General features: G+C 33.9%; 1 protein-coding gene across 1 annotated transcript; it reads right to left on the bottom strand.

Moving 5' to 3' along the window:
- Positions 1-6,416: 6,416 nt before the first annotated feature.
- Positions 6,417-12,032, bottom strand: LOC131148176 (uncharacterized). The gene is made up of 6 exons (XM_058097906.1): positions 11,891-12,032; positions 9,107-9,279; positions 8,240-8,701; positions 7,989-8,123; positions 7,684-7,823; positions 6,417-7,344 (listed from the first exon to the last, which is right to left on the bottom strand). Exons 1-6 carry the CDS (start codon positions 12,030-12,032, stop codon positions 6,417-6,419), a joined length of 1,980 nt encoding a protein of 659 aa, XP_057953889.1.
- Positions 12,033-13,298: the final 1,266 nt, after the last annotated feature.

The raw sequence follows: 13,298 nt of genomic DNA, 5'->3' as shown, positions 1-13,298 counted from the left end.
ATTATACACGGCGCTCACCCAAACCCTCAATTCAATAACCCTAATTTAATCAAATCAACCCTAAATAAAATACTATTTTAACATTTTCGAGGCCCATAAATTTCCAATAAACATTTAAACTTCCAAATATAACCAATTTACTTAATTCCTCAAATCTCACTCTCGCTTTGGAGTGGTGCTAGGATATCCAAATTGAAATTTTACTCGAACCAAAACGACAATAATTGAGGCTAGGACCCCATGGTGGTGCCCGATCGTCGATTTAGCTAAAGATCTAAGGAGAAATTGAGTAAAAAGTGAGAGTTTACCTTTTCCCAAGAGTGGTGCCTACGCCGCTCCCACGACAAATCCACTCTAGTAGAAATGTTGATCGCAGAGGTAGGAATCCAACAGTACCTTCCGTTTCCCGATCGGCTGAATATCCGCCAAGAAATTAAGGAGAAAGGGAGAAGAGAATGAGGAGTGAGAGAGATGAGAGTTGAGCGCAGAGGGCATGAGCTCTCTGTTAGTTTAGGAAAGGAAATTTCTTTCCTTCTTCAAGAAGATTCAATCTTCCTTATATATATAATATATATAATTATTATTATATTATAATAGTCTTATATATATATATATATATATATATATATGTATGTATGTATATCTTATCATTTTAATTATTTAATAAATTCAATTTAATAATATTTAATTAATTAATCTAGTTTAATAATATTTAATTAATTACTTACTTAATTAATAATTAAAATTTTATATTATTATCATTATTTTTTTTTTTCATTTTCTTTTTTTTTTACATTTCCATGCGCACAATTTTTGGGATCATTACATATGGTACCGTGCTCTGCTGACTGAATCTGTCTGAAATAATTAATCTGACTGAAATAATTCATCAGGGATCTACAACTGTATAATACTAATATATATAATTATCTTACTGTTTCATCATGATTCCAAAATAACCATAACACTATGAATCTGATCTGACATACTGTTATACTTAACTAAAATAACTATAATATTTGATTGTAATATCTAACTGAATAATTTGTAATATCTGAGTGTTATGGTTTTGCAAAATCATGGAATTTTGTATATACTGTAAAATATCTATTTGTAAAATATATGTCTGTATAATATATGTCTGTAAAATATATCTGATATAACATATTTCTGTGCAAAAATACTATAAATCATGATATTCTGAAAACTACGTAAACACTGTACTAAGCAAATACCTACTCATGCCACACAAATAATAAAACTCATATTCTGGAATCTATAAAACTGTATAATTTATACCCTGTATTTTAATAAACAAATACTATACTTTACTAATAAAATTTTCTGAGTTTACAAGCATAACATATTTCTCTTACCTTGGCTAACTGAACTCGTCTACTGGTTCTAACTCACGCCCATGGCATTCATAATTCCGTATTCTTGAAATTACACACACACACACACACACACACACACACACACACACACACACACACACACACACATATATATATACATATATTCCTGTCAAATAACTGAATACCCAGAATAATTTTCGTACTCATATTTCCTAAATTATAAACCATTCATTATCTTACCTGGTTTCCTAGGAACATCCTCTAGGTTCCCTAACCTTCCTGCAGTAAAAACCCCAACATCCTGAATTCACAATACCTACATAAATCATCCCAAACACTAGTATGACAACATCTACTACTACTAAAATTGAGTTTAGAAAAACTTATAAACCAAATAATCCTTAAATAATCTACTTACCCTGATTTTGGAATGATTCCCAAACTTCTCAATTCGAAATTCTGCTTCGGTTAGGTTGTAAAGAATCTCCCCATGATCATCGTGGTAGCTTATGATCGTTGAACCAGGGAGAAATTGGGCCAAAAATCTAGAGAGAAATGAGAGAAACTGCAACCTAGTGAGAGAGAGAGAGAGAGAGAGAGAGAGAGAGAGATTTAGCTTAATTTTCAGCCAAAAATCTTATTTTTGCACTTATATAGATGGCTGGCCACGTCGCCTCGTCGACGAGACCAAGAAAGAGGTTCTTCGACGAACACATAACCCTCGTTGATGAATCTCAGGCCCTGAAATCAGCCCCCTCGATAAGTTATCGTCGACGAGACATGTGTCCCCGTCAACGTGTCTAAGAAAACTGCTTATCAACAAACGTTCTACACTCGTCAACAAGACCCTGCTGAGTCCCCCCTTTGAAATTCTCTTTTCTTTCCTTCCTTTTATTATTTAATTTCTATAATTATCCGGGTTACTACAATGATCTAGCCCTATTCACTAGACGTTTAGGAAAATTCTTTAATAAGAATGAAAGATTTTCTAGAAAATTTAGAGGGTCAAAAATAGATAAGGGTGAAACAAGTAAGAGAGAAATAAAGAATGAACCCCCTACCTGTTATAACTGTAAGAAAGTAGGACATATAAAACCTGATTGTCCATAGCTCAAGAAAGACACCAAGAAGAAGAAGAAGAAAGCGATGAAAGCAACTTGGGATGACTCAAGCTCAAGTGACTCACAGAGTGAATCAAGTGATCATGAGTTTGCTAACATGTGCTTCATGGCGAGAGACAACGAGGTAAATTCCTATTCAACCTCATCTTAGGGCGAGTATGCCTTCTTATACGGAAATCCAAGCTGAATTTTTTTCATTACATAATAGATTCATAAAGTTGTCCAAGAGAAACATAGTATTAAGAGAACAAAATGGAACACTAATAAACCAACTTGAGTCATCAAACTTAGCTAAAAAAGAAAAAGACTCGACTATTGATGAACTCATGAGTAAAATCAACCAGATGTCTCAAGAACTTGTTAAGTTACAAGTGAATGGCAAAAGTGTAAAAAACTCAAAAATTAGTAGTCTTAAAAGGAAAGTTAAGGATCAAACTAAAATCATCTACAAGTTCACTAAAGGAAAAGAAAACTTTGATAAACTTAGAATGTCCTTGGATAAAGAAGGAATAGGTTTCAATGCAATTGAAAACACAAAGAAAAAGAACCTCTTCATGGGGTACTTTGTAAAAGCCTCTAAAAATTATGTTAGCACATCTTTAGTCAATACATATGAACACACTACGTGTTTCTTATGTAAGGAGAAGGGACACATAAAGTTTGAATGTTCATACAAGAGAAAGATTGTTAAAATAAAAAAGGTATTGAGAGTGAAAACTGAAAATAAAACAAATTCAAAAAGACCTAAGAAGGTTTGGGGTACCAAAAGTAACATCTTGAATCTCTTCTTGTAGGTATGCTTTAGGTCCACACCAACAAAAGACAAATGGTGCTTAGACAGTGGTTACTCGAGACATATGATTGGAGACAAGTCCAAGTTCACCTCATTGACACTAAAAGATGGTGGTGGATATGTCACCTTTGGAGACAATGCTAAAGGCAAAATTATCGGCATCGATAAAGTCGGTAAGAAACCCTACTTGGAGATTGATGATGTTTTATTGGTAGAATGGTTAAAACATAATTTTCTAAGCATTAGCCAACTAAGTGACAAAGGGTTTGAAGTAACCTTCAAACAAGACAAATGCATAGTCAATAGAAGCCTAAGAGCTTATTTAGTATCCTTGCTATTTTTCAGTTTTCTGTTTCTGTTTTTCCACAATAAAAAAACATATTATAAAAACGTGTTTGTTTCTATTGTCTATATTTTGTTTCTATTGCCGGTTTTAGTTATTTGGAAAAAATATAGAAAAATAGATTTTATGATTTTTAGTTGTTTTGACAACCTGTTGTCAGAAATTTTAATATCCAGAAATAGTTTTTTGGATTAAATTATTTTTATACACTTTTAAATTTAAATTTAAATTAAATGATCATATGAATTTAAATATAATTAAAAGAAAATTATACAAAAATAAATAATAAAGTCAATTATAAAATACTTTTACTATTTTTCAATTGTCATGTCCAATAAAATTTTTATTATTAAATAAATTTTGAAAGTAAAACAGCTAAGTAAAATAACTACAATAACATAACTCATTGCTGCTTCAGTTTCAGCTGAGTTACAGACTTTACTCCTAAAAAATCAGACCTATATGAAACATTATTCATAAATTTTCAAATGAACATATTGCCATCATCTTTTTTTTGACAACCAAACAGTCCTCCTAAGTCTACACATCAAGCTGTACTCACTACAGACACTCAATTGAGTTCATAGTATATGAGACAGTATTCACAATTATACAGACAACCTTCGTGGTAATGGCAACATTTAATGCTTAACGATCAGGATTCACTTTCACTGATCTTTGCACCATGCCGTACTCGCCTCAGAACAGTCACCCTGCTTGCACGAACACCCAGATAATCAATCTTTCTAACCATCTCTCTTTTCCTTCTCAGCTTGCCGAAATCCTCATTTGCAAACGCAAATTTGCATCTAACACCTTCAACTTCCCCATTCTTTCTTAACCTTTGAAGGAATCTCTGTGTAAAATTGAATACTCTCTGGAAATAAACTCTGATTTCACTGAATCATGGAATAAAACGAAAAATTACAATGACTTCTTACCGAATACATACTCCAACTGTTTATATATAAGAGCTAGCAAATACAAAACAGATTTACACCTTTTGGAGGGCAAAATGGTTACAAACTTACTTTAAAACTACTTATGGTTACAAGAGTTACGTCACAGCCTTATCTCCTCAAGCCACGTGTTAGAAAATTTCTCATCACTTATGTTCTGTTTTTGGATTATATTCTTGCCTTTCGCTGCACCGATATTACCAGCATTAATATTTAACTTGTCAAATTTAACACTCCCCCTTAAGAGCAAAGCTCTTACTGCTGGATCCATCCATAATATACTTTGGATATTGAAATTGATGAGTGAAAATATTAATCAATCCCAACTTTTTAACCATTCCAACATAGTTGTCTACGCCAGGTGCCTTAGTAAAAATATCTGTTAATTGATTCTTGAATGCAACATAAAAATTCTTGATTGTACCATCTAAAACTCTGTTTCTAACAATGTGACAATCTGCTTCTATGTGTTTTGATCTCTCATGAAACACTGGATTTGCAGTTATGTGCAATGCTGCCCAGTTATCACAGTAAAGCAAAACTGATTTCTCATGCTTTGCTTGCAAATCTTTTAATAAAAATAAAATTCAAGTTACTTCACAAGTGGTGTTTTCCATAGATCTATATTCATCTTCACCTGATGATCTTGACACCATTGATTGTTTCTTTGATCTCCATGATATCAAGGCAATTCTAAGATAAACACAATATCCAGTAAGTGATTTCCTTGTATTCGGGCGTCCTACCCAGTCAGCGTCACAATATGCTTTTAATTGTAAGTCTGAATCACTAGGAAAAAGAATCCCGTGTCCAAGTGTTCCTTTAATATATTGCCATACTCTTGTTGCAGCCTGCATATGAGGGACTCTTGGTTTGGCTAAAAATTGACTTAGCATGTTCACGGCATATGTGATATCAAGTCTGCTGAATGTCAAATAAATCAATTTACCTATGAGCCTTCTATACTTGCTTGAATCTGATAGAAGTTCATCGCTGTCCTTTGACAGTTTCAATTGTTATTCCATTGAATCTGATAGAAGTACATCGCTGTCCTTCTCTTGCTTCTACCAATTTCAAGTCCTAAGAAGAACTTAAACGAGCCAAGATTTTTAATTCCAAATTTAGCATCAAAAACAGACTTCAAAGTTGCTACATAATTGGAATCATTTCATGTGATGACAATGTCATCCACATAAACCAATAAAGCTATGAACAAAGAACCTTTAGCATGAACAAAGAGAGAATTATTAGCAGTGGACTGAACAAAACCAAGTTGCTAAATAGTGTATGACAGTTTTCTATACCATTGTCTTGAAACTTGTCTCAAACCATAAAGAGATTTAAGTAGGTTGCAAACAACAGGAGAAGTTAAATATGAGGAAGAAGAAGCAACTGAAGTCCCCCCTTACTGTGAAAACCAGGAGGCAATGACATGTATACTTCTTCATCTCAATCCTCATGTAAAAATGCATTATTAATGTCTAATTGGTGAAGAGGCCAACATCTAGTGGCTGCCAAAGCAAGAAGGACTCAAATAAGGACTGTCTTAGCAACAGGAGAGAAGGTCTCAAGAAAATCAACGCCTTCCCTTTGTGTGTACCCCTTAGCCTCAAGTCTTGCCTTATATCTTTCCACTGTTCCATCAACATTCAACTTAATCTTGTACACCCACTTACACCCAAATGGGGTTTTACCAGGAGGTAAAGTGGTCAACTCCCAAGTATGATTTTGGTCAAGGGCCTGAATTTCTTTCTCCATTGTAGTTCTCCAACGAGGATCTTTAACAACTTGAAAAAAGGATTGTGGCTCTTAAGGAAATGTGTTGACTACCAACAAATATGACTAATAATAAGGCTCCAAGTGTGAGTAAATGAGCCCATCATCCACATCCCAAGGTGCACCAGAAAGATGAGAAGTAGCAGAAGTGGTAGCACAAGCATAATCCTGTAAGTAAGCTGGTTTAGTGGATTGCCAAGATGATCTTCTAATAGATGCTGATGGTGGCTCATGAGCAAATGTAGAAGCAGGTTCAGATGTGACTGAAGTGGGAACTGTAGGAGTAGTAGAATCAAAAATTGCAGGAGAGGAATCAAAATGGAGTGGAGAAACTTGAACTGGAATAGGATCAAGAACAAAATTTGAACAAGCAATAGACTCATCTTGTATAGTAAGAGGAGTGACAAAAAAACCATTACCTAAGCTGGAAGATGCAAGACCATCAACTTCAGGAATTGAAGTAAAAGGGTCTAAAACTGGGGCTTTACCATCAATAAAAGGAAATATGTGTTCATGAAAAACCACATCTCTAGATATGAAAACTGCATTTGTGGACAACTCTAAAACCTTGTAACCTTTTATGCCAAAAGGATAACCTAGAAATACACACCTCCTTGCTCTTACTACAAATTTGGATCTATTATGTGCAAGAGTAGATGCATAACAAAGGTAGCCAAAAATTCTTAAATGATCATATGAAGGAGGACTATCATAAAGAATCTCATAAGTGGTTTTGTGAGAAAGAGGTGTACTAGGAATTCTATTAATTAGATATATAGCAGTTAACAGACAATGTCCCCAAAGATGTAAAGGCAAATGAGAATGAAACATGAGTGACCTTGCTACATTTAAAATATGTTGATGTTTCCTCTCTACAATTGCATTTTGCTGAGGGGTTTCAACACAGCTTAAATGATGCAAAATTCCTTTTTTAGCAAAGACATCACTCATAGTGAATTCAGTTCCATGATCAATTCTAATGATCTTTACTTTCCTAAAAAATTAAGTTTCAACTATAGTGCAAAATTGATCTAATAAGGACTGAGTTTGTGATTTGTGTTTCAACAAGTAAACCCATGTACATCTAGAGCAATCATCCATTATAGTGAGAAAATATTTGCGAGAATCAATGGTAGATATTGAAAATGGACCCCACAAATCATAATGGATCAAATCAAAACAATTCTTGGAAATATGTAAACTTTCATTAAATGGTAATCTTTTATGTTTGGCAATGGGACAAACATCACAAAAGAAATCTTCATTTGAATCACAAATCTATACGTTATTTGACTTGAGTAAATTCAGCTTGGCATTTAAAGGATGCCCCAACCTCAAATGCCATATATGTGGCTGAGTTTCATTAATAGAAGAAACAACTAAAACAGAAGAAGAGGCTGACTCGCTATCTTCCAGCAGGTATAGACCATTGCACTCTTTACCCAGACCAAGTGTGCTCCGATGAGCAAGCTCCTGGATGAAACACAAGTTATTAAAGAAAATAAGGCAACACTAAATAGATTTAGCAAGTTAACTAACTGATATGAGATTAAAACAGAATGATGGAATACAAAGAACATTATATAAGATGAGGTTTTCATTAATTTTGACAGTCCCAATATGTGTGACTAAGGCTACCTCACCATTTGGCAAATTCACGTGAGAATTCAATGTAGCAATTATGGTGCTGAAACAAGACATAGAATGCACCATGTGGTCAGTAGCACCTGTGTCTATGACCCACTTAGTAGATTTAAGACAGGTTCTATTAACCTGTTTGGCTAAAAAATGGAATGAGTCAAATTTGGACTGAAGGCAAGATTAGAGACAATACCAGACATGGTTTCAAGGTAATTGTTATGAGTTTGAGAATAAGATGTAGTGGTTGCCACATCAGTAGTGGCAGGAACACCATCAAATGAACACATATCAACAACTCTTGAAACCAAATTAGCCAATCCATTACCAATACTGACATTGGTTGCAAGTTGATTCTTACCAGAGTTACATCCAGCATTAAGGAAGGTTAATAATTTCTCACACTGAGCTTTAGAAATAGGACATTGAACTGAAAAATTCTCAGGTGCTATTCTAGAATTGCAAATAACCTCATTAGCACTTGATCTTCCTTTAGGTTTATATCCTAGTGGATAACCATGTAATTTGTAACATTTATCAATTGTATGTCCAAGCATATTGCAATGAGTGCATAAAGGTCTCTCCCTTTTATTATTTCCTTTGTTCCAAGTAGAATTATCAGAGTTACTTCCCTTCGAATTTGCATACATCACCACTGAATCAGGATTTGCAATGTAAGATCCTCTGTGTACTACATTCTTGTGAGACTCTTCCTAAAGAACCCAGGCATAAATCTTGCTAATCAAAGGAAAAGGCTCCTGCATCAGAATTTGAGTCCTTATATTCTCAAAATTCTCAATCAAACCCATCAAAAACCTCAAAGCATAGGTCTTGTCATGAGAAACATTTAAAGTTTTGATGGCTCCACATATACACTCTAGTAATGGATCCAAATTTAGTAGCTGATCCCATAGTTTCTTGAATCTTGTATAACACTCAGTGACTGTCATCTAGTTCTGAGAAATGTTAGAAATCTTCTTCTGAACATTGTAGATTTTGGGGCCACTACCCTGTGAACAAAGTTTTTGCAATTCAAGCCACATTTCTCTAGCAGTTTGACAGTACATTATTCTACTCGAGACATCAACATGCATGGAGTTGATCATCCATGAAATCACCGTTGTGCTACAGCTTAACCAATATTCATAGAGAGGAGATTCTGGACTTGGCTCAGCAATTTTGCCATTAATGAAACCTATTTTCTTTTTGGCAGTGAGAGCTAAGATCATAGCCCTTGACCAAGAGTGATAATTCTTCATTCCAAGTAGTGGTTGTGTAACCAAGATATTACCTAGATTTTCATTTGAATTGAGAAAATATAAATTTGGAGAATTGGTTTCAATGTTCAAAGGAGTAATATGATTTTTTTTATCACTCGATTCAGAGAACGCCATGGATGGTGCTCTAGAATTTGATTGAAAAGACGAGCAGAAAATGAAAAGAAATTGGCTAGGACATCAGTGATTCTGTGTATAGAGACCCAATAAATCAAAGCAATTAAATAATAAGAGAAAGGATAGAAAGGAAAATTTTAAGGCACGGCAAGGACTCGTTGACGAACGCTCAAATAGGCTTTTTGGGATCATCGACGTGGATGCATGTCTCGTCGATGAGAAGTTACCGAGAGGGTTGTTCCAGGGCCTGAATTTGTTGACGAGGAGTAAGTGTTTGTCAACGAAACTTCTTCTTTGACTCGTCGACGACGTGACGTAGCTCGTTGACGAGGTCACGTGGACAAGCATTTCTATAAAAGGCCTAAAACTCATTTTGAGCGAGAGAAACATGAAGATCACTCTCTATCTCTCTCTAAAACCCATCCCCCTCTGCCTCCTCTCTAGATTTTTGGCCCGATTCTTTGTCGATTTGATGATCTAAAGCTGCCACATTACTCTTGGGAAGTTTCTCTTCATATCTACTGGAGTAGATCATTGGTTTGGCCAACTTGGACACCATCCCAAAATTTGGGTAAGTAAATTATTTTAAGTTTTATAAGGTATTTGGTATTTATGGATTGAGGAGATGAAATAATTCTAAAGTTTTTCTTGGAAAAATATTGATTTTAGGGTGTTGAGCTAGGAATGCCACATAAGTAAATTTAGCTAAATCTGTGGGCTTTTCAATAGTCAGGTCAGGAGATAAATTAAGTTAGTTTTTTTATAAAAATTATTATTTTAAAACAGTATGTATCTACAATAATTATGTATGTTATATCAGAATATTTGGGAATACTGTTGTTAAACAAGAAAACTGTTTTTTCAAAAATATTTAATCAGAAATATATTCAGCTTAGGTATTTAGCTTTAATAGTATTTAAAACTGCGTGGCATGAGTATCATTTTATGAATATTATGTTATGTCGGATTCTCAGTAAAAGCATGTTTACAACAGTTTTCAGGAAAACCATAAATAATACAGGAAATTATGGTTTCAAAATTTTATGATAAACTGTACAAATGTCAGTTCAGTATGTTATAATATGTTCGGCACAAGACCGTGGTTGATAGTCGTCGCAAGGCTGTAATTATCTATGTTATTCGGCGCAAAGCCGTGATTATGTATGATATGTCAGAATTTAGAAAAATGCTATCAATCTAATTTCATGTTAAATTAGTATATGTAAACATACTATATGTTATCAGAACCCGGATGGTTCAGTTTAGATTAATATTCAGGACTCAGTACTGTAGCTATTCAGTTCAGTTCAGTTTAGATTAGTGCTACCACACTTGCTAGTAGAGAGTGTGGGAGATGGATAGTCGATGCGGCTTCAGTATAGTGTTGTAGACATCCCTCTAGTAGTCTGGACCAGGGTAAGGTAGGCCCATCATACTTATAGACACATTTGAATTGGCAGTGGTCGGCCAGCCATCGTCAGGTCCCGCCTTCGGGTTACACAACCCAGTCATAGGGGTAATACATGACATCAGCTAGCTATCCATCATGGGTAATATTTCAATACTATCAGTTATAGCAGATGATTTTATAACAATTGAAATTCATTATGATTTAACATGATCATGGTTATGAATGTTTTATCAAGTATTATATCACCAGTTTTTATCTAAACATGTGTTATGTATTGTTTATCTATTATAGTACGAACATACCCATACCGCCACACAACTGATATTAGTTTATTTCCTTTACTTAGAGGTGTCTCAACCTAGCTTACAAAACATTTCAAGAAATTCGAATAGACAGGCGGACCGAGCTCCACGTCGGTAGAGGCAATTCGTACTATCCCGGTAGGAGGGTGAGTTACTGAACTAAGGTCAGATGGTTTTTGGATTATGATCCTAGTTTTTCTTTTTGGTCTTTTGGAGGATTGTATATTTATATTAATAGAAATGTTATGGATTGTTGTGAAACTCTGGTACCATTTTTTGTGAATGTAATCTATGTTTTCCACTTCCTAGGTGTCCACTGTGTATAACAGGTGCATCTTCGACACCCATGGGTTCGGGCTGATTTTTCTATATTGTTATCAGGGTTATTATTAAGAATGATATTTATGTATGTGAGGAAAAAAAATGTTATGGTAAGATAGGCAAGTCGTTACGCTATGTTGGCCCAAGATTTGAACTGTAAGCTCTGATACCATTTAAAATTAAATACTCTTTGTAAATAAACTCTAATTTCACTGAATCATGGAATAAAATTAAAAAAAAAAAAAAAAAACAATGACTTCTTACTGAATACATACCCCATATGTTTATATACAAGAGCTGGAAAATACAAAACAAAAAACAAAACAGATTTCCACCTTTTAGAGGGAAAAATGGTTACAAGCTTACTCTACAACTACTAATGGTTACAAGAGTTATGTCACAACCTTGTCTCCTTAGGCCACGTGTTAGCAAATTCCTCATCACTCATGTTCTATTCTTGGATTATATTCTTACCTTTCACTGCACTGATATCACCAACATTAATATTTAACTTGTCAAATTTAACACTTTGTGGTGGTTGGTTTGTTCCCCAACGATGGCCAAAATAGCAAAAAGGATCAGCATAGCAAAACGATGAGGATACAATGCCCTTCATGTTCGTTGGTTGAGCAAGCTTAATGAAATATTTATCTCATTATAGCATGAGTGATCAGAATATGGAACTAAATAAATGTACCGATGAAACCTTTCCATAGATCTTAAATCCCCATTTGGCCTATTGTTTTCATTTTTGTTGGCCTAATAAGGCTTACAATTCTTATTTTGATGATAACAAATCAAATGATATATTTAATATGTTTTAAGTAAAAGTTTTCAGGAAAATAACAGAGTTCAAGTGCATAAGAAAGTTCATGGATTACAAAGAGCATGAAGAATGAAGTCATATTGAGAAAAGCTCAAAGGAAAGAATGCAACTACAAAAATGATGGAAGAACAACTTTGAAGACTAAATTATACTTTTAAGGATATTCTCAAATGTAAGTACTTCAAAGTAAATCTCAAGTATAAAGAAATTTGAAGCTCATAGAAAGTTAAAAATATGTTTTAAACATATACTCTAAAGAATAATTTTTCAAATCAATAAAAAGAAAGGGTTTAAGAAAAGAAATTTTTTTTTAAATACTGAAAGGCCAGGCGACTGCCATGTTGAGGCAGGCGACTGCCAAATTAAAATAGAAGTCCTTTTAAAAGTCAGTAGCTAGACAAGTGACTGCCTGTATTCTATTTTCAAAATTGCTTTGTGACAAGCGACTGCCAAGTCGTGGCAGGCGACTGCCGCTCGAACGTTTGCAATAAATTTCTCAACAAAAAGATTTTTTGAACCACGTTTTTTAATACATTTATTTCAAAATATTTGAAAATGAATTTTAGAAATCTTTGGGAGTAATAGATGATTTCTAAAGCCTCTATAAATAGTCTTAATCTCAAAGAGAAATCGCACAAGAGAAAGAACTTTGATGAAATATTTAAAAGAATTTTGAAATTGAGGAATCCTCTAAAGTTTCCAAATCTAGTGCTTTTCAATAACCTTTCTGATCCAAAGATATTCAAAGGCTTTTAGATCAAAGTAAGTTTTTTTTTTTTAAAAAGGTTTTAGATCAAACTAATCTTCAAGTATTCAAAATTTTGTTGTCAAAGGTTCTAAAATTCTTTTGAGATAAAACCTCTGATCTGAAATTGATTTACAATCTGAAGCAAAGTTTTCCAACAATCAGAATCTTTTAATCTTCTTTCGAAAATTATTTGATAATCCATACCAAGTAATTGAGCTTGAAATTTCTTATATTTGAATTTCTTTGAGGTATAAAGTGAGCTGATTGGTGTATTAATTCACTCTACTGTGAGAGTTCTCTTTTGTACA

The sequence above is a fragment of the Malania oleifera genome, chromosome 2 (genome assembly GCF_029873635.1).
Source record: "Malania oleifera isolate guangnan ecotype guangnan chromosome 2, ASM2987363v1, whole genome shotgun sequence".
Lineage (NCBI taxonomy): Eukaryota > Viridiplantae > Streptophyta > Magnoliopsida > Santalales > Ximeniaceae > Malania > Malania oleifera.
Note: the sequence above shows the minus strand (reverse complement) of the source record. Positions and strands in the feature narration are given on the sequence as shown.